General features: G+C 32.5%; 1 protein-coding gene across 4 annotated transcripts in view; it reads left to right on the top strand.

Annotated features, from left to right (window-relative positions):
- The window catches only part of LOC109068034 (inactive ubiquitin carboxyl-terminal hydrolase 53-like), a 49720-nt gene extending 28201 nt beyond the window's left edge, over positions 1–21519 (top strand). For all 4 annotated transcript variants that reach the window (XM_042761133.1, XM_042761131.1, XM_042761130.1 and 1 more), the window contains exons 12-18: positions 464–613; positions 4283–4418; positions 9072–9752; positions 11242–11309; positions 17657–17708; positions 18725–19401; positions 20529–21519. In XM_042761133.1, the coding sequence (XP_042617067.1) occupies positions 464–613; positions 4283–4418; positions 9072–9752; positions 11242–11309; positions 17657–17708; positions 18725–19401; positions 20529–20608 (1844 nt within the window). In that variant the 3' untranslated portion in view covers positions 20609–21519. The remainder of the gene's footprint in view (positions 1–463; positions 614–4282; positions 4419–9071; positions 9753–11241; positions 11310–17656; positions 17709–18724; positions 19402–20528) is intronic.
- The last annotated feature ends 606 nt before the right edge of the window (positions 21520–22125 follow it).

Raw genomic sequence — 22125 nt, 5'->3', positions numbered from 1 at the left:
ACTATTTTTGTTGCTGGTAGCAAAAATATTATAGCTGTCAACATAAATTAAACATAACATTAAATAGTTATTTTTACACCTTTAATAATGCATTTGTCATTTTAACAGTTTCATTCTGCTTTAAAAAATTAGATTAATCACAGATAATTATTTAATCACCTGAATTTTCAGATGCGGGCTTCCTTAAAAAAAAAAAAAAAAAAAAAAAAAAAAGCTGTTCAAAATATAATAATAGAATAAATATATTTTCTAAAATATAATATTAAATAACATAATATTAAATAATATTTTGGAATATAATAATATTGCAAAATATAATAAAAAATGTTAATGAATAAAGTTCTGCGTCTTCATTGAGTTTATAAGCGAGGATAATAATTAAATAAATAATATTATCAAATTAAATGAAATAGTGGTGCATAAAAAATAAAAGAATGGAATGATTTGTATGTGTCTCTTTCAGGTACTCCTATACTGGGTGGAAAGAAGTTGGAACTGACGCGAGAGAACTTGACTGCTTTCTTCTCAAATCATGGTACTCCGAAGCAGAAGTCTCAGCCTCCCTCTGTGTTCAGTCGGGGCAGTAACCAGACCAGCGGCGGAAGAGGGCCAGGTAAATAAAAAAACACAAACACACACATGTGACCCTGGACCACAAAACCAGTCATAAGGGTCAATTTCTACATAAAAAGAGATTAATAAAAAATCTTAAAACTGAATAAAAAAAGCTTTCCTTGTTAGGATAGGACAATATTTCTATTTTAATTTGATTAATTGTGCAGCCCCAGTAACAACATTATGACAGATGTTTTCTTATTTGAAAGTCAGGAATGAATTACACCACTCAAGACTGTTAAAACAAAACAAAAGACCCCAAAAGTGTTATTTTAGTATCATTGAGTTACTAAGTTGAGATATTTTTTGTTAATGGTTTGAATTAGGAAATAAAACTATTTTAATTTTTAATTAACAAATATTAGTTATATATAAATAAAACACACACACACAGGAGTTTAATATGAGTTTATATGTGTGTGTATATATATATATATAAAATTATATATATATATATATATATATATATGGTAAACTAAAAGAAAATGAGAAATTAAATGGATATATAAAAAAATATAAAACATAAAAACTACACAGATAGACAGATATATATATATATATATATATAATATATATATTTAATTAACAAATATTAGTTATATATAAATAAAACACACACACACAGTTTAATTAACTATAACAACCAAGGACCAAAAAAACCACACACACACACAGTTTAAGGTTTTATTTCAGTTAAGGTTGATTTTATTTCAAGTAACTTTTTATTTTATTTTAGTTTTAGTTAACTGTAATAACCCTGGACCCAAAATACCCAATACCTTGATTTACCTGTTTCACTTGTCCTAATCCTCATGCTTTTTTCATGAACGGTGCAGTGGTCGAAATGTTCTTTCTAGGAGGCAACACTGTTCCCCCACAAAGTATTTTAATACCCAGAGGATCAGAGAGAGCAGCGCAGGATGTTTGGACAAACACAGACAAGAAAGACCTGCAGGGAGACTTATGGCCTCGTACTCCAGTAGCCCACATTCCTCTGTTATTACAAACCATAATGGCTTGATGCGTCTCTCATTTTATGGTAGAAGTTTCCTCTCCACTAAAAGCTCTTAGATCATCTTTGTAATGGATTTCTGTCCTTAGGCAGTGAAAATATTCCCTTTGGCTCGGGGATATAGCTTATAAAGCCGTGCAAAATGAGTCTCTTTATTGTAGTCCTCAGCGACTCAAGTGCACAGCTGCAATTCGAACAAAGTCTTACTAGAATGTGACAATAATTTACTTTGTGCCAAGTCATTGCAGTTTGTTTCATGAATGTGTTTACATTGTTTTGACATCATTTTAGGCAGTCTATATATAATGTATAGTGGCCTCAGAAATCATACGATACTTAAGCCACAGTTAATGTATGAATGTCACTGCATTTGATGATAAAGTCATAAATACCATAAGATTCACTTTTTGAAAACATTTTTTGTTTTGGTTTGCTTTGCTTTTATTTTTGGTTTAGTTTGTTTGGGTTTTTTATGGCAGGGTTTTGGGTTTTTAATTTTGTTATTTTGTTTTGTTATTTGTTTTTTTGGTGTGTGTTTTTTTTTTTTTTGTTGTTGTTTTCTTTTGTTTGTGTGTGTGTGTTTTGTTGTTGCTTTTCTTTGTTTTTTGTGTTATTTTATTTTTAATTTATTTTCTTTGCTATGGCTTTGGTTTGGGTTTTTTGTGTTGGTTTATTCATTTTTTTGTTGTTTTTAATTTTTTGTTTTTTGATATCTTGTTTTGTTGCTTTGTTTTGCTATTTGTTTTTGTTTTGCTTTTTCTCAATTTTGCTATGATTTTCTCTGCTTTTTTGTTTTTGCTTGGTTTTGGGTTGCTGTTTTTTTTTCCTCCTTTTTTCAGTTTGTTTTAATGTGGCTTAGATGTCCATGTATCTCTTCAGGCCACTGTAAAGCCGCGTTTCCACCGCTGGAACTTTACCCAAGAACTAGGGACTATGGGCTGGTACTCGGTGTGTTTCCACCGCAGGAACCAGGAACTAAATAAAGTTCTGGGTAAAAAAGTGCCCCTCAGAAAGTCCCTGCTCACAAGGTATTACTTTTTCAAAGTTCCGGAACTTTTGGGGGCGGGACTTGGGCGCTGAGGATGCTGATTGGTTGAATTCATGCAGCATTGTGATTTCAACCACCATTTATTCAGATAATTTTCTAAATATTACCCTTATTGTGTCATGAAATGTAGTTTTAAAAGTATTTCGGGTGAGAATGTAGTTGTTGAAAACTCAAATCTGGGGTTTATTTATAAAGACAGCGCCTATTTGAAAATCTGTTTTGCCGATTTCGGAGACGGTCAGCTCCACGAGATCAGCAGACGCTCAGAGCTCATGTATCTGCCTAGAGCAGTCTCAACTCGGCTACTCCTTCTGAGATTTGCCTCTGGCTCTGATGTCTCTTTAGTGGTTAAACAAAAAATATAATTCATTTAGAGTAAATCTAACAGGTAATCTTTGGTCTTTATTCAATTTATCTATATGTTAAAATGAAAATGAAAAGGAAATTGATATAATATTTAGTTTCATTGTAATGTAGGCTTTATATATACACATTTCCCTGAACCAAGTACATTTCTGCGGCTATTATTATGTTTAAATGAAAAGGAAAGGAGGCAGTGGTATTTGATATCATATATTTCGTTTTATTGTAAATATACAGTGAGGAAAATTGCAGTAGCCAAGGCGAGCTGACTGATGTTATCAGGTACACAGCTTTTTGCAGAATTACCGGACTTGCGTCGTTTCGTCCGCGGGAGATCATACTCGCAAAGACTCGCAAAGTCCGAACTACCGAGGATGCAAGTCAGAAATTTGCGTACTTTGTATCGAGAAACACGAGCAGGCTTACGTCACCAGACTAGTTGCCTAATCTTCACGGTACTTTAGACCGCGGTGGAAACACAGAAAGCAACAGGTCTGGGGGGAAAATAGCTCCTGGGGAAAAAAGTTCCTGGTACAATTGTTCCGGGTAATTTCAGTGGAAACGCAGCATAAGAGTAAACTTTACAAAGGAGATCTGTATCTTTGAAGTATGTTTGGGAATGTGATCTGAGATTGCTGATATCATGATGTTTTCTCAGCTGTGACCGTTATGTGACTACAGTGTGTTCAAGGGCAAGAAATGTCCTTTCTCTTTCTGTTATCTGTCTCTCTCTCACTCTTAGCTCTCTTGTAACACTTCACTGCTTTTCTCCTCCAGCACAGCAAAAAATACTGGAACACACACACACACACACACACACACACACACACACACACACACACACACACACACATTGATTGCTGTTAAGGCTCTCAGGCTCTACTGTCCTTCCCAGAAGCCTCAGGGGTGTATTTAAAGAGTGCAGAGGCCACACTTTCTCCCACCATCCCAAAGATCCTTAACTTCAAGTGTACTCTAATGCTTTATTTGAAGGGTGCTGCATATGGATTTTACAGCAGACCCATAAAACATACTTGACAGGTTTTTTAATGGTTGCATTAACACATCAGAATGCCTGTATCAAAAAAAAAAAAAAAAAAACATTAGATTCAGACCATTCAAGCGATATAATTTTTAAGACGTTGGTAGGACCTGATTTTGCGGAAACAGTGCCTTTTGCTTAATTTGTGGAATCTCTGGTGAAAGTGCTGCATTTATCCATATCTGTGTTGTTTGTCTTACAGTCAAGATGAACTTTGATCCGATTCAGAGTCAACTCAAGGAGATTTTGCGGGAGCTGCCAAAAGAAGGCCGTCCCATTAACCTTATTAAGAAGGACTCAGATCGGTCACAGACGAGACCAGAAACACTGAGGCACCGAAATAATAACTTTAAATATTGACTTTTAAATGACAAAAAAAAATTTTAAAAAATAAATCCTCCAATTTACTATTAATTATACAATAAAAATCAAAAATAATAATAATAACAATTTCAATGGAAGTCTCTTATGGTCTCTATATCTCTTATTCCTTTGTTTTGTGTTGTGTGGTGTTAAAAATGTTTAAATCGTGAATTAATTAATGAGTATCATTATTTTGAGGAGTCATACCACACTTTAACAACCTAAATAAACCTTGTCTTGTCAGAAAAAGGTCAAATTATTTGATATTTTAATTGACTTTTGACCTTCTTGAAGTATTCAATAAAATGATGCAAAGCTAATTTTTTAGTAAACCATAAAACTTTAAATAAAGCATAAAATAAATAGTATGTAATTGTTTTAAATAAAATTTTCTTTACATTCTATATTATTTATGTTATTGTATACATAATAATATTATTATAATGTTGTATTTTTGCTTGGAAACATAATCATATAAAATTGCATATAAATTCTAAAATGCAAAACTAAGTTATATTGTGAAATATTATTACTCAAAAGTTGGAATAATAATTTTTTCAATGTTTTTGGAAGTCTCTTATGCTCACCAGGGATGCATTTATTTGATCAGAAATATGGTATATTGTGAAATATTATTACAATAGCTGTTTTCTATTTGAATATATTTTAAAATGTAATTTAATCATGTGATCAACGCTGAATTTTCAGCATCATTACTCCTTCAGAAATCCTTCTAATATGCTGATTTACTACTCAAGAAACAATTATTATTGTTATCAATGTTGAAATCAGTTGTGCTGCTTGATATCTTTGTGGTAACCATGATAACTGTCAATAAAAAGTTTGGGATAAGAAAGATTTTAAAAAAAAAGATTAAATAAAATAATACTTCCATTAAGCAAAATTGCATTAAATTGATCAAAGTGGTGTAAAGAATGTTACAAAAGACTTCCATTTCAAATAAATTGTGTTCCTTTAAACTTTTTAGTAATAAAAGAATCCTGAAAAAAATTAATCACAGTGTATCCACATAAATGTTGAGCAGCACAACTGTTTTCAACTTTTATAATAAGAACTAATATTAATAATTGAGCACCAATAATAACTGATAATAAAGAGCAAATCAGCATATTAGAATGATTTCTGAAGGATCATGTGACACTGAAGACTGGAGTAATGATGCTGAAAATTCAGCTTTGATCACAGGAATACATTACATTTTAGTTAATCAATTAGAAAACAGTTGCTTTACATTGTAATAATATTTTACAATTCAACTGTTTTTAATGTATTTTTGATCAAATAAATGCAACCTCGATGAGCAAAGATACTTCTTTCAAAACTTTAAGAAATCTGAATTATTCCATCTTTTGACTGGTAGTGCATTCAGGGTTAAAGATCTGAACAAGCACATTTTGCAACCATAGCAAGAAAGAAATGAAAGAAATTGCTCTCTTGTATTCAGACAGAGCACTTTAAATGTCTTCTCAGTCCTCTTTAGAGAAGCACAGATGTGTGGTGGCTACACTCGAAGCTTTTAGCGGAGATTTGGAGTGGAATAAACTCGCTCACAGCACTCTGCTGGTCCTTATGTAACCCGGGGTCAGCGAGAAGTGTTAAAAACACAGATTACCTCTGACGTGTGCTCCAGAGGACTGTAATCTCTGTAACGGTTCCTCAGTCTATCTTTTCCAGTGCAAATTAATAATGGGTCATTTAGAGTTATATTTAAATTTCTTTACAAATGAATATCATGCAACTCTAAACGGAGGATTCAGTGGATGCAAATTGTTTTATGGTTAAAATAGCAATGCATTTTTATTATTGGTTGATTTATATTTATTTATTTACTTATTTAAAAATGTATCATTCCTATCATAGTCAGCATAATTAAGCATATGGCTGACTGTATGTGCACCTAGTACCCTAAGGTACAAAAGCTAAAAAGGACATTTGTGTACCTTTATTTAACTTTAAATGTTACATATTAATACCTTAAAGGCACATATTAGTACCTTTCGAAAGAGGACCGCCTCAGTTAGTTTAGTACCTTTTTTCTGACACAGGAATAGTTTACTGAGAGAGTAATTTACTCACTCTCTTGTCATTCCAGACTCGTATGGCTTTCTTTTTATGTGAAATACAAAAGGAGAGATTTTGCAGAATAATTTTCCATATAAAGTGAATGAGCTTCATGAAATCAGAGTCTCCCTTTACTTTATTACATGGAAAAGAGTGGCTTGTACATTCTTTCATATTTCTCATTTTGTGTCACGCAGAATAAAGCAATTTTAAATATTAGTGTGAGTTTTTATTTTGGGCTAACTGTTGCTTTAAAAGCAATGCCTTGTGAAAGAGAACTACACTTTAACAAACTTTTAATACAAGTACTACTTATGGGAAAAATAAACTTAATTGCATGTTATTTTAAATTTATATTAAATCCAATTAGCTTTAGAGAGATTCTTTATATGCAATTTGATTATTACTTCAATTGTTTTTTGAAATATGGTTGTGTGTACTGCAGAGCGTAACTAAAATTTACTTCAGTGTCATTTCTATTGAAACTTGTATGTCTTGTATTTAAATATATTTGCAATTACACATCTGTAATGATGCTGCAATTAATAACAAAAAAAAATTTAAAAACATAATATAAAATTATAATAATAATTAAATATGCGTACTTATTATTATTATAATAACATAAACCTAACCCTAACCATATAGTACTGTAACTAACCAATAGTACTAAAAAAAAAATAACCTAAACCATATAGTACTGTAAGTACATGTATTTAATTAATATTACTTAATTACGTACTTAAATGTATTATTACCTTAAAATGTATTAACTTTAAATCTAATATTGACTAACACTTCAAAATTGGTGTACTTTATTAAAACATGACAATTGCAAGTACTTTACATGTGCTTTAGTATGTTAGTCAACACTTCAAAATTGGTGTACTTTATTAAAACATGACAAAGATTATTAAAACGTGTTGATATAAAATGTACTTTAAAGTGAAACTTAATTTAACATTATTACAAAGTGCAAAGTTTAAAATGTAAAACCATATTGTATAGGTGTCATGTGACCAACATTACCATCTCCTTTTATTGCTCATAAACTGTAAAATTGTGCTTGATGCTTGACTTTGCTTTACCCTTTTTTTAAGAAGGTATATGGCTTACTAATGGCTTTTTAGCCTTCAGCGTTTAGATCTCAAACCATGCCTTCGTCTTGTAGAAAGTTAACTGTGTAGGCTGTTTGAGAATTCATTATGCCAGATAATTAGCATTTTCAGTGTGTGTGACGGCCACAAGTTAAAGTTGCATTAATATCTAATGAGATAATGCTGTTTTTTGAAGCTCATACTGCATGATGATGTAGTGAATTTGGCAATGTGGGATGGAGCAGTATGGATTTTCTATGCCAGCCCATTTAACAGTGCCAGTATCAGAACTGTTCTGCCCAAAGAGAGTCACTCTTCCACCTTCACAAGAAAAAAGGTCATCCAGGCTATTAGTGCAACCCCGCGTATGTCAGAGATGGATGATTCTGGCCTGCAGACTGGAAGCAGGTTCAGCATCGATGGATTGTGTTTGTGTAATGCAAATGAACGCTTTAATAATGCAGCAAAATGTGAGACTCGACCAGAACCAGGGCTGCGTTCACACAGCGGCACAATGCACGGATCAGTCTTGTTTGGAAAGCTAAATACAGTTCTGTTCAGTTCTGGCTCTATGGTTATGAAAGCCTGACAAATCTGAAATGCTGAACTGTTTAGAATTAAATCCTTACAAGTGTTGTTGTTTTTTTGTTTTGTTTTTTTTTAGTGTTAAAATGTTTAAATCGTGAATTAATTCATGAGTATCATTATTTTGAGGAGTCATACCACACTTTAACAACCTAAATAAACCTTGTCTTGTCAGAAAAAGGTCAAATTATTTGATATTTTAATAAACTACTTACCACCTTCAAGAATTAAACAAAAAAATGAAAAAAAACTAATTTTTTTTTTTTAGATAAAAATAAGTTAAATAAAGCATAAATAAATAGTATATAATTGTTTTAAATAATTTTTTTTTTAAATTCTATATTATTTATGTTATTGTATACATATATAATATTATTATTTATATAATGTTGTATTTTTTACTTGGAAACATAATCATGAAATTGCATATAAATTCTAAAATGCAAAACTAAGTATTTTCTTTGTTTTAATGATGCTTTTTTATTATTATTAATTATGATATCAGGACACAGTAAAAAAAAATACTTTTTGTGCCCACAAAAATATCTAAATTAATTTTAATTCAGAAATTGAAAATCAACCTCATCATAGCAGTGGTGTAATCAAGTAATTGCATGAATTAATTAAATTTTATATGTATTTTTACACCGTACTAATAGGTCCAGACAAAAAATTAAATAAAAATGCATAACCCATGTGATAACTCCATTACCTGTGTGCTTCTAAAAAATTTTATTTATTTAAAAGCAGTAAGTCACATTGAATTGAGCTTGAAATTTTCTTGTAGAACTTCAATAATCTTTGCTTTATTTAATACTTCAGTGAATATTTATTTACACTGCACCTGTTGTATTTCTCTTCCCCAGACTCACCAGATAAGCCTCATTCCCGCTCGCTGTCACCTCCGGAGAACGGCTTCAAGCATCTGGAGTCGCGGCTCTACAGCAGCCAGGGCAGAGGGCCGACGAAAGCCGAGCGCTGGCCTGTTACTAACACACACCACAACCATGAGCCCCGCTCTCAGTCCCAGCCTCGCGTCCCGCTTCATCCTCCTGCAGAGAGCCGCTCTCGGAGGCTGGATGTGGCCAACGGCTACGATACAGACAGCAGTCAGGACTCCCGGACGCACGGAAACCCTCGCAGCCGGCCGAATCGAGCGTGGAGGCCGACACGAGAGGCGCTTAACGTCGACAGCGTCCTAAACAGCGATAATAATCAAAACTCCCACAACTCTCGCAAACAGACCTTTAATCAGGACGGCGAAGAGTCAGCGTGGGGCCGACGAGAAGAACGCAAACCCAAGAGCTTAATGACCATTTACGAGGACGAGCAGCGGCAGGACATGGGCAGCAGGAGCTCGCTGGATTCAGAGGACAGGGTTAAATCAAGCGTCATTCGGACTGATAACTGGAAAATCCAGCGCACTGAATCTGGATACGAGAGCAGTGATCGTCTCAGCAGCAGCTCGGCAAACCTGGACTCTCCTGTGGTGGAGAACCTGAGCAACAAAGACATGCAATCCATACCAGAAACACACCTCTCCAGGTAAGAACTGAATTAGGAAGAACATCAAGACATTTGCACTGGGTGATAAGTGTCACTATGATGATGCCATAAATGTGGTAACAAGAGAAGAAATCAAAATTAATTCAGTAACGATGTGAGCTTAATTACACATCCCTGTTAAGTGTCATTTTGTAAGGCTGAGAAAGCTAATTAGGGAGATTTATATATGCATACTCTACCAATTAGATGTTTTGTGTCGGTATGATTATTTGATTGATTATATTTGAAAGACATTAATAGTTTTGTTCAGAACGGAGGCATTAATTTGATAAAAAATGACATTTGTAATGTTACAGCAAATTTCAATCCCAAATAAATTGTTCTGTTTTGTATCACAGTTTCCACAAAAGTATTAACTCTTTTCAACATTTATAATAAAAAGTAATGTTTGTTGAGCAGCAAATCAGCATATTAGAATGATTCCTGAAGAATCATGTGACTCTGAAGACTGGAGAAATAATGCTGAGATACAATATATTCAAAACAGCGCTTTTAAATTGTAATAATGTTTCAAAATTGTACAGTTTTTACTGTGTCTGATCAGAAATTAAGCCTTGGTAAGCATAAGAGACTAATTTCAAAAACATAAAAACATTTATATATATATATACATACAATTAATATATATATATATAATATGTATATATATATTATATATATATATATATATATATATATATTGTATTATGGGCGGAGCTCTTTTGGGCGGAGCTCTTTTATATATTTTTAAATATATTTTTTATGTATATTTTTTTTAATTGTTTAATAAAAAATATATTTAATTTATTTAAAATTTTTCTGTGTAATTTTTATTTATTTATTTATATATGTACAGTATTTTTTAAATGGTAAACATCATGCAAGACGTGCCTTCTGTGTAAGCAAAGAGTGCTTTTTCAGTGCAGTTTGAATGCTTTTCTTTTTCAGATAAGGGATCTGATTCATGTGTAGCTGTTCATATGTTGTCATTGTGAATCAGAGCACATTGTTTCTCAGTAATGTTAGATGGAGGTGTTTACATCATTCTATTAAACTGTTCTGAGTCTTAGAAAGGTTAGTCTAGGGAGGAACTAATGCAGACTGACTAAAGGGGCGTTCACACTAGAAGACTGCTTCATACAGCTCTTCTATCTGGAATTTAAGTGTAATAGTTTAAGTTTGTACTGCATCACTTTAACTTATATGACTTGACAGCACCAAAACCATGTTTTAGGCAAGAGGTCAATCTTTGGCATTTAGAGTATCTTTTGATTTCACAAATTCATCCATATTACATGTTTGCCAAATGTGAACTTGAAATGATGCAGTGAAAGACAAACAGTCTAAGCATATGCTTGTATGCTTATTCTTCCACATTCAAACGACTGAAATGAAAGTGAAGGCAGCCCAGAGTACTGTGACCACCACACAAGCAAAGCACAACATTGCTAAAGAACACTACTGAGTTCAGTGCGTTGTGTATTTTTAGGGAGCCTAACTACCAAAGGAGGTATGAGGATTCAAAGGCCCAGATCCCACCTTCGTCCATTATCTACAGTAAGTGTCCTCAAATGCTTCGGAGTGGTTGTTATTTTTAGGTGATTTCAGAAATTACCAAAACATTATTAATATAGCTTCCCAAACCTAGTGAGCTGCTTGCTGCCTACATAGACAGCTGACTTCTAAGGCAGCATGCTAACTTCTGTAGAACCACTGACATAGAGCAGAGTTATTTTAGTATTATTTATATGTATATTAGGATTTATTAAAATGTATCTTAATATTTGTCATTTATTAATATTTATATTAAGTTTTAGTAAATTTGTTATTTGTTTCTGTGATTATCATATTGTATTTTTATTTTACTTTTAGTAATTTTAGTACTTCAGCCTTGCTATTTCAGTTAGATGCCAATTTTCATTTAAGTTTAGGTTTTTCGATCAATTATTATCATTTATTTCAGCTTTATTTCAGTTACTGAAAATGACTTTGAGTTAACAACAAACTGACAAGCAGTGACTGGTTTTTGAATATTAGCATGTTGTAAATTGTTTGATGGTAGCATTAAACTAAAAGCATTATATGATATTTAATGTATTGTGGAGGTGTGGGTGGTTTAAGGGTTGCCAAGTGTGTATTTTTTCAGCCTGTCACCCTTTGACAGATCTCACCACAGAGGCTCGGGGTCGATTAAAGCCCCACGCAGAGTGTTAAACAACAGCTGCCAGTCAGCTTAACACTTCAGTTATGATAAGAGCAAGCGATTATATGATTTCTAACGCTGCATTACTGTTTCTGAAGGAGACAAAATCAAAATGAGAGTCCGGGCATCTCAACTGTATCCAAAACATCACAAGCTTTTAAAAACCAGCAAACTAAAGCTAGTACTATTCAAAACAGTTTTGATTTAATTAGGTGATAAAAAGAAAGAGAATATAAATATTAGATATATATTATAGATTTAAAATACACTTAAAAAATTTCACTAACACATAAATAAATGAAGCAAAAAAAATTCAATAATTTTTAAAGCTAAAAATTAATGTTTAAAGCTAAGCTAAATTAACTGAAGTGAAATTATTAATATAATTATAATAAACTGAAAATATAAAAATAAAACATTATTCAAAATATTAATGAGTCCTGTAGTAGTGTATAAGTAAGTAATGTGGCAGTGCACGCTCTGGCTCCAGATGAACTGCTGAAGTGAAGGGTGCACATCGGGTGGTGTTTGGGACGAATCATTGGTCCCGGTTGTCAGCGCTAGGAGCTGTTTTGTATGTGTGAGTGTGTTGTGATGGTCGGACGGGGGTCAGTTTACCCCAGCTCTAGGTGCTTTATGGGCTGAAGAAGTGAAGCAGAAAGGACAGCTCTGAGGGCTGTGTCCTCTCGCGTGCCTTAAAGGCTGTTTTCGTGAGCTCTGAAGTGTTTGTTGCTGTGGGAAATAATGGCTGTGCGTTCTTTTGACATTAAATGAGGGGGAGGAGTTAGACAGGGAGTGATGCAGGGCGTTTATATCCATGTTAATGTGTGTGTGTGCATATGTGTGTGTATTTACAGAGTACACATTCATTTGGATATAAACATCCTATATATATATATATATATTAATTTATTCATTCATTCATTCGCTGAAATATTCCATCACATTTTATATCCAGTTGCAGTTTAAAATTATATTGACCGTTCTTTCCAAATGTCATTTTGGACTTGGTTCAGATGTGCTGAGTGTGTGTTGCCTTTCAGACTGGCCTGAATATTGCAGGAGGCAACAGAGCAGAAGTCATTCTGAAAAGTTAAGAGAAAAAAATAAAAAAAAATATAAAAATATATAAAAAAAAAACAATAAAAATACAATATATATATATATGTATATATATATAGTTTTAATAATTGAATGATTAAAATATTAGAATAAATAGAAATATTTAATAAAAATAATGTAAGAACAATGAATAAAAAATTAATGAAAGACACTCTTTTGGCTACACGGTTTGTAATAATGATATGTGAAATATGTGTTATTGCATTAAATGGCAGCGGGTTAAAAACACCTAACACCTAAGTTAGTTTTTAATTATACATGATACATAAAATAGATTTATTGTTCAAAATATGTATTTCACACACTTTTTAGCTGTCAAACATACATAGATAATAGGATAAAATATTTAACAAGAAAATACGATTTCTGTCTTTTTTTTTCTTAAAAAAATGTACATTTAATTCAGTGTGAGTGAAAATTGTTTCTTCACCAATTTTTTCAGAATGTGTGGACTTGAATAGAACGGACTTGCATCCACTAAAAATCACCTTCTAAAATAATATACAAAAACAAAAATTTGCAGATGGGACTGCACTTCCTTCCTTGGCGATACAAACACAGGAACAGCAGCCAAAAAAAATAAATAAATCTCGACATGAACATAACACTTAAAAATGTATGAATTTAAAGCATTTAAATTCATACATTTTTAAGTGTGATGTTCATGTCGAGATAATTTTTCTGGCTGCTGTTCCTGTGTTTGTATTGCAGAGGAAGGAAGTGACAAATCCCATGTTAACAACCCAGGCTTTGAGTAAACAGTGCAGGTGAACGTTGCCCGTGTTTGATCAGAAGTGCACTGCAGAGGGCTTCTTTTTAAAGAACTGTTAGGCAGGATGTGTTTTCTCCTGCTCCTAAATGCCAACTGTCTGTTTGTCTCTGTAGTGTGTTGTTCATTATCAGTGCTGTGCTCACAGTTTTCACTCTGCCGTGGACGATGCTTGTAAAGGTCAGAGCAGCAGGAGTTTCTGAAAGTTCAGCGTGTTGAACAGACAAACCCCTGACTGTTGATCTGCTGCTGTTTGGACTCGATGCTTTTTAACAGACTTGTCTGCAATCTTACAGCATTTGTGTTTCAGCATGTAGACAAACAAAACTCAACAAAACATGTTTGAGCACATTTCTTTCTACCCATTTACTTAATTTTAAATTTTTTTAATTATTATGTATTTTTTTATGTATATTATCATTTATTTAATTTTAATTAATTAATATCTATTTATATTACAAGTAAAAGTGCAATTTAATGCAGTGTGATTATTGATAACTAAAATACTGTATTAAAATGTTCATTTTCGGTAATTTAAATAAAGCTCAAATAATAATGTAAATATTAGAAGAAAATCTTGAAAATTAGAAATGAAGCTTATATATATATATATAAATATAATTTTTAATCTTTTTTTATTTTTTGGGGAGAATGACCCATGTATATTTTGATGTTTGCACATTAAAAGCATGAAGAGATATTCTCTAAGTTGCATTAAGAGAGATCCTGTTGCACTGTGGAAAATATTTATTCTTAGACTTCAGTAACTATTTTCGTCAGGTCGACGGATCCAGTTCAGTCTTGTCTGATGTGATGCATATCTATGCACATGTATATCTGCATGAATTACTTGGCAAGTTATTGCCTGTGGAGTCATATTCTGTTTTTTAGAGGTAATGGAAAAAGATGAATTTAGCTTTAATATATTAATCCTTATTGTCATCTCAAAGATCGCGTAACTTCAGGCTGATCTGATTGTGCTGCTGAATTGTTTTGGGCTTGATTGATTCAGAGCAGTCTAGAGAGCAGGTGTGTGTCGCTCTCTGCTGAGCTGGCAGTGTTCTATTGTTGGCTTAGATGTCGAGTGTTGATGTACAGCTGGAGTCTCAACTTCTGATACAAGTCCGTCTGCACATGTGACGGCCGTCTATGAGATCATTTCTTCACGTGTAAGGATGTGTCGTTTAAGGAACATGAATATTAATTGAATAATTGTGAATCAGGTAATGCTTTTAAATTATGATTCTGAGTCAGGCAGTGCTTTTAAAATAAATCCGGGGAAAAAAAATATAAAACTGAAAAAGAGAAGAAAAAAAAATATATATTTTTTTTTATTGCACCAGCTAGTGATGTTCTCATTTTTATTTTTAAATGTGCATTTTTTTGTTGTTATTGATAACTAAAACTACTGTATTGAAAAGTTCGTTTTTATTTTGAAATAAAGTGCAAAAAATAAATGTTGTTATTGAAAAACTAAAATGAAAATGTATTGAAAAGTTGCGTTTGAGCAGTTTTACTTTTTAAAATATGTCTAAATAGTTTTTTATTATTATTAAATTACATTTTATTTTAGTTTCATTATGTTAAAAGATAGTTGTTATTGCATGCATATATTATATATGTTATGTATGTGGATTTTTTTTTGTTTGTTTTTATTTATTTTCAGGTAACACCCTTTTTTATTTTAAGTAATGATTTTTTTAATGGTTTAGTTTTAGGTTCATTTCTGATCATTTTTCTGATAATGACATAAAAATAAAAGCTAATTCAACACATAATAAATACTATAATATATATTATATACATAATAATAAAATAAAACTGGCACCAGCTGATGTTGATTTTCTTTTTCCAACCAGAATATTACACACAGGTTATTTTAAGGTGTTTTTTTTTTCTTTTTTCATTAGAGAGCTGTCCTTTATTAATAGTTAGTTGTGTGTTACTGTTTGTGGATATTTAGTATTTGTGATATCTCAAATCACGCAGCTTTTTAAAAGAGAGATGATGTAACTGTTCTGCTTGGTGGAAGATTAAACAGAAATCTATCCAGAATATCATAGTAGTAGTGCTTTCCTTTTTTATGTTGTTGTTGTTGTTGTTGTTGTTGTTGTTGTTGTTGTTGTTTTATCAACATTGTAATAACATTACTCCAACACTGCAAGTCCTGGCCATCAAACGGAGGTTCTTCTCATGAGGCTTAGCAGCTTAAACACAACAGGCTTGAAAAAACAGAAAAAAATGGGGTCTAAAGTCCAATCCTCTCATAATTGCATGCTAGCCTCCTTCTGTTAAAGCTTCCATTATAACAGAAGAAGGGGTAGGCAATGTGTGTGGATACATCACACACACAAACACACACAGAGAGAGGGAGAGAGAGAGAAAGAGAGAGAGCAGGCTGAGTCTCAGGGGTTTAACATCGGGGCAAAGATGAACCGACGATCCCATGATGCCAAGGAAGTGTAGAACTAATTAAGGATTTCAGTTTTCTTTTCTGTTGTATTCTGTTTATTATGATGCTTGTTTTACATTAAAAGAGTACATTATTTAAGTAAATGGACATTTATTGGTCCAGTTGGTGTTTTTTTGTTGTTGTTGGTGGGGGTTTTTTTTTCAGTGCTGTTAAAGTTGCAATCAAAGTATGCCTCACTGAACTACGAGTGACTTGTCTGCCAGTAAAGTGAAGTGTTCATCTTTAGCGTCCTCTAGTGTTTACATTTTTATTAGATCCCATCCTTACAGACCGCCATAGAATGATGTGATGAATATTTTTTTAACACATTTCCTATATAAATAGGAATTCGGAGTGGAACTGTAAAATATAAAATTAAATATACATGAAATTAAATGTATATCTTATTGAAATGTATATCTTAATTATTATGCATATTATTATTTTAGATGTTTTATATGTATATATATATATATATATAATAGATATTTAATATAGTATTATTTACTTGGCAATAGTGAAAGAAGACATTCATTTTAATGAAGAGAGAAAGCATTAAACACACATTTATGTACATCTGTGAGCAGTAGATAATGTTATCAGTGTTTTTGTTTGTTTGTTTGTTTTTATGCTAAAATTATTTAGTTAACTTTTAGGAGTGCACTAGCATTAAATTTATTTAATCCACAAATTAAATTTTTTGATTTCCTTTAAAAAGCAGCTATTTTGTCACTGGAAAACCTCACTGATAAAGGTTGATGTTGTGAGGTTTTTGCACAGCAGTGCTGCTTCCCTGACAGTCTCTCTGTTATTTTGTGCACTGTTGAATGTGTTCCCAGCATGCATCTGTGTAGCCATACATCCCATGGTCCACCTGACAGCTCCTCAGATTTAAAGGTTTGGTCTCTACAGCAACACATTGAAAGCTCTGCTGTTTTCTCAGACTCACTGTTCACTTGGCAGGGCATGGCCACTTTTATGATCGCGTTTACCCCTCGAGCTCATTGTTAACAAGCCATCGGCAGTGCAGAGAAGCTGGTTTGAACCGGATGGCCCAGCCCGGACCCCTTCTCTCTGGACTTGTGTGCTTTAGACAGGCCAAGAGACCCCACTGAGACATCCTCACTGAACCCAGACAATACCCCAGCCCTGAGCCCTTACATAACACGTCTGCACTCACCCACGGTCACATATCTGCCAGAAATCAGCCTCAGTATGTGTCCAAAGATTCTGTCTTTTACACAGTTTTTCAGTGCAGAAATATTTGAGATGTGTTTTTTTTATTAATAAAACCTATACAATAAAGAATGCATGCAAATGTACATTAAAGATAAATATTTTGAATCATTTTTTAATAGGTGAACCACAAAAGAAAGCAAACGATCGTTCCATGAGTCCTGTTATTCCAAGGTACGTTATCAGAAAATATGAATGCATGAGGCTTTGAATGTTTCCTGTGCAATTTATGTGTACTTTCCTTATGCAGAAATATTCAGATGTGTAAAACCATAAATAGAGTGGACTGAAAATGCATTTGGACATTTAAGCCTCACTTATGATTATACAATGAAAAAAAAAAAAAGGTTATAGTTACATTTTTAGATGTCAAGTAAGTGTTCTATGGGTCTATGGATATACACACTACATGCTAATACACACTTTTCAAAGAACATTTTGTAGCTCGGGTCATAAATACTTTGATACAGTTTATTGTAGTCTCTTACAAAACAGAAGTACAATTTGGAATGGGAAATGGAAAAATAGTAATAATAACTTACAGTAAGTGCTAACTGAATGTAATGTTTTCAGACACAAAATTGCAATAAATTGAAAATGTATTCTAGTTTACATTTATATTAAATGCAATTAGCTGGATTTCAGAGTGTTTTTTTTTTCCACCCACTTAAATACGTCATCTTTATATGTAATGTCATAATTACTTCTACTGTCTTTGAAATATGGTTAAAGTGTACTGTCGAACGTACTGACAAGCATTTATGATGAGCTAAAATATACTTTAATGTCATTTCTATTGAAACTTGTATCTCGTGTTTAAATATATTTGCAGTTACACATTTGTGATGAAGTTGCAGTTTTGTACATTTAAAATAAATAAAAACAAATTATTTAAAATATCAATTAAGACACTACAGTTCAAATAAATTTGCAATGTACGTTAAAGTAAAACTTCCAAAATGCATTTTAATTTCTGCAAGTACTGTTTATATATATATATATATATATATATGTGCAAGTATTTTATATTTCTGCAAGTATATATATATATATATATATACTTGTAAGATTTGAAGTACACTACAAGTGCACATTCAGTACTCTTAAGTGCACTTTAAAAAGATAAAAAAAGGTAATATGGTGCCAGTATGAGGTAGATATTACAAGCCTGTGTGTGTTTCCTCCTGCAGAAGACAAGCTTTTCAATACAACCCTGCTAAGGAGAGGACGGAGAAGGCTGAGAGAGAACGAGCTCGTGCGGTAAACGGGAACCCTGTCTCTCCTTATTTCACCAAAACCAGCAGTTCAGAGTGGAACAGCTCCGACGATCTTTCCGGCCCCTTTTCCGAGCAGGAGGATTCATCATCACATGCTGACGTTCCTCCTCAGGTCCCCTTCAGGACTCTGTCTCACACCGCAGCTCCGCCAGTGCCTCCCAAACCACACAGTCTGAGCTCAGAGAACCGGCGACGAGATCCCCGTCCACCCAGTCCTCAGCGTCTTCCTCGAAACGGCTCGGCTCTGTCCCAAACCGCCCTGCAGAAGTGGCTGGAAAACTCGGACACGAGCTCCAAGTCTGGCTCCTCTGATCAGGAGAGGAACGATCTGTCAGCGAGTGAAGGTGAGGAGAAGTTCTCCAGCTTTCCCAAACCTGCGGCCGGCTCTCCTGTCATCCCCAGCACCTACTTCTCCGTGGACAGCTGCATGACAGACACGTACCGTGCCAAGTACCATAAAAAGAGACCTGCTCTGTACGTGATGGCAGACTCTAGAGCCGGAGATCACACCTCGTCTGGTGAAAGTGATTACGGGGAGAGACCGTCACCGGCTCCTTCAGAAACACACAGCAGAGCCACAGCGCTGCCAGGTAACGTCAGGCTCTAATACAGATAATATAGTTATAGATTTTATAATAATTATTTTAGATTTTATATATAATAATTAAAATCAGACAGAAAAAAAAAAAGAAATTATATATTTATATATATATATATTAATTAAAATCAGACAGAAAAAATTAATGTATTTATTTATTATAAGTACTGTACATTTACAAAACTTTTTTTGTTTTTTATTTGCTTTCAAACATTAAACAGAGATTTTATTTTTATAAATATTTTAATATAAATTTAGTTGTGTGTGTATTGTTTGTTTATACTATTTGATTAATAATTACTTGATAAATAGATAATTGTATAGATTATATTGATTCTAATTATACTAAATTTATAATAAATAATAAATATATTTATTTCAATTTCTTTTATTAATTAGACATTATATGTGTGTGTGCATTAATTAAAATCAGACAGAAAAATTAATGTATTTATTATAAGAACTGTACATTTACAAAACAATTTTTTTTTTCTTTGCTTTCAGGCATTTAACATAGATTTTCTTTTTATAAATATTTTAATATAAATGTTGTTGTGTGTGTATTGTTTTATTGTTTATACTATTTGTTTAATAATTGCTTAATAAATAGATTATATACATTCTAATAATACTAAGTGTATAATAAATAATATATTTATTTTAAAAAAAGTGTCAAATTAATTAGACATTATTTATATATATATATATATATATATATATATACACACACACACACACACACACACACACACACACACACACACACACACACACACACACACACACACACATAAATATAAACATGCATATGCATATATTTTTTTGCATATATATATATAAATAAATTTTTCTTTTTTCGTTTCTTTTTCTTACATTGACCAAAGTTGGGAATATTGTGATATATATTTTTCTTGAACTGCCTACTACTATCTTGCTATTTATCTTCATTATTTATATGTCTTTTTTTTTTAATCATTGGTAATTTCTAGGATTACTATTATTATTATTATTATTTATTCGGATTAATAAGATTTTATTATAATAAAGTCCTTTTCCTAATTTCAGTAGTCTGATGATACCGTTCTAATGTTAACATTCATTTATGTGTTTGTTTTTCAGTTCATGCGTCCAGTAATAAACCCACTGCTAAATGGAACGCAGTTTCAGTGAAAGGACTGGATGAACACGGCTTTCTCTGACAGCAGATCTCGTCCCCAAACACTCAACGTTCAGCGGCTTTCACTAAAGCTGTGTTTCTACACTGCGGATGTGTAGTGTGCACTCAAACACAGCGCGTGTGGCAGTATCAGACATCACATTTGCACAATTTCAAGCCAAAAGAGAACAATATTACGTACTGTATCTTTAAAGAAAATATTCCAAAACACTCCATAGGCTTAAGGATATTCGATGTACTGTAAGTAACATAAGACTAACAAAACTAACAAATCTGAAAGAGTAAGATTGATTGTCCAGTGACAGTTTGCCCTGTTTATGAGAAAGTGCTTCAGTTGGGTTTCTGTTCACTGCTTCTGATTTTCTTAATGTTTTGATTGTTTCTGGAGGGAGGATCTGATAAAAGATCTGATTGTGTCTTCAGAAGGTGAAGCTGCTAAATGTGAAGCCGTTCCTGTGTTCGAATAGCAAAATTGAGCTTAATGTTTGATGGCCTTTTTTGTTGTTTTAGGTGTATAATACTGTATATCTTGTTTTATCATTTAGTCCCTGATCTAGAATTACAAAGGGCAACTTTACATGTTTTGACGCTTTTATCATGTTGAGCTCAGTTTTGTGCAGAGAAATGATCGAGAAGACACTGGAGATTGTTTGGTCATTTATATGGAAAAAGTGGAATTTGACTTTATTTGGGCACATCTAAATGTGCTTGTTTTCTTTTCATATTTGGGACAATACAAGTTGTGCATTTTGTTTTTATTTGTATGATAATGTTTTATGTTGCTTGGCAGAACACTGAACAGTGCCTTATTTTGTATGTAAAGATGGGATAAAGGTGTTTTTATTCGTAAAATGTTCACTTTTTCAATGCTTTTATAACATTGTAGCTCATTTTGGTTAAAAACTTTTAATAAACTGATTTATTTAAGAATAACATGGTTGCATAATTTGTGAAGATTGACACTGCCATTCAAAAGTTTGTAGTCAGTGAGATTTTAATGTTTTTTAAAATAGTAAAAAAAGTCATATGAAATATAAGTTCCATATGAATATATTTTAAAATGTAATGTATTCCTCTGATTTATTCCTTTACTGCAGTCTTCAGAGTCACATGATTCTTCAGAAATCATTCTAATATGCTGATTTGCTGCTCAAGAAACATTTCTGATTATTATTTTTGGAAACGGTTGTGTTTAATATTTCTTTGGAAACCGTGATACAATTTTTAAAGATTCTTTGGTGAATAGAACCGCATATATTTTGTAACATTATGTCTTGCTAACTCTCACTTATGATCAATTTAATGCTGAATAAAAGTATGAATTTTTCCAACAAAAAAAAATTATTCCACTCAAACTTTTGCCTCTTAGTGTTTTTTAAAAATAATGTAAAAATAAAATATTATAATATTATTATTGTTATTAGAGCTCTATGCATACGATTTATTTTAAAATTTACTTTACAGCTGAGAGCCTTGAATATTTTTAGGGATGTATATTCAATCTCTGACACAATTATTAGCAATAATTTGCAGACAAAT

This window comes from Cyprinus carpio, chromosome A7, assembly GCF_018340385.1.
Source record: "Cyprinus carpio isolate SPL01 chromosome A7, ASM1834038v1, whole genome shotgun sequence".
NCBI classification, from domain to species: Eukaryota; Metazoa; Chordata; class Actinopteri; order Cypriniformes; family Cyprinidae; genus Cyprinus; species Cyprinus carpio.
Note: the sequence above shows the minus strand (reverse complement) of the source record. Positions and strands in the feature narration are given on the sequence as shown.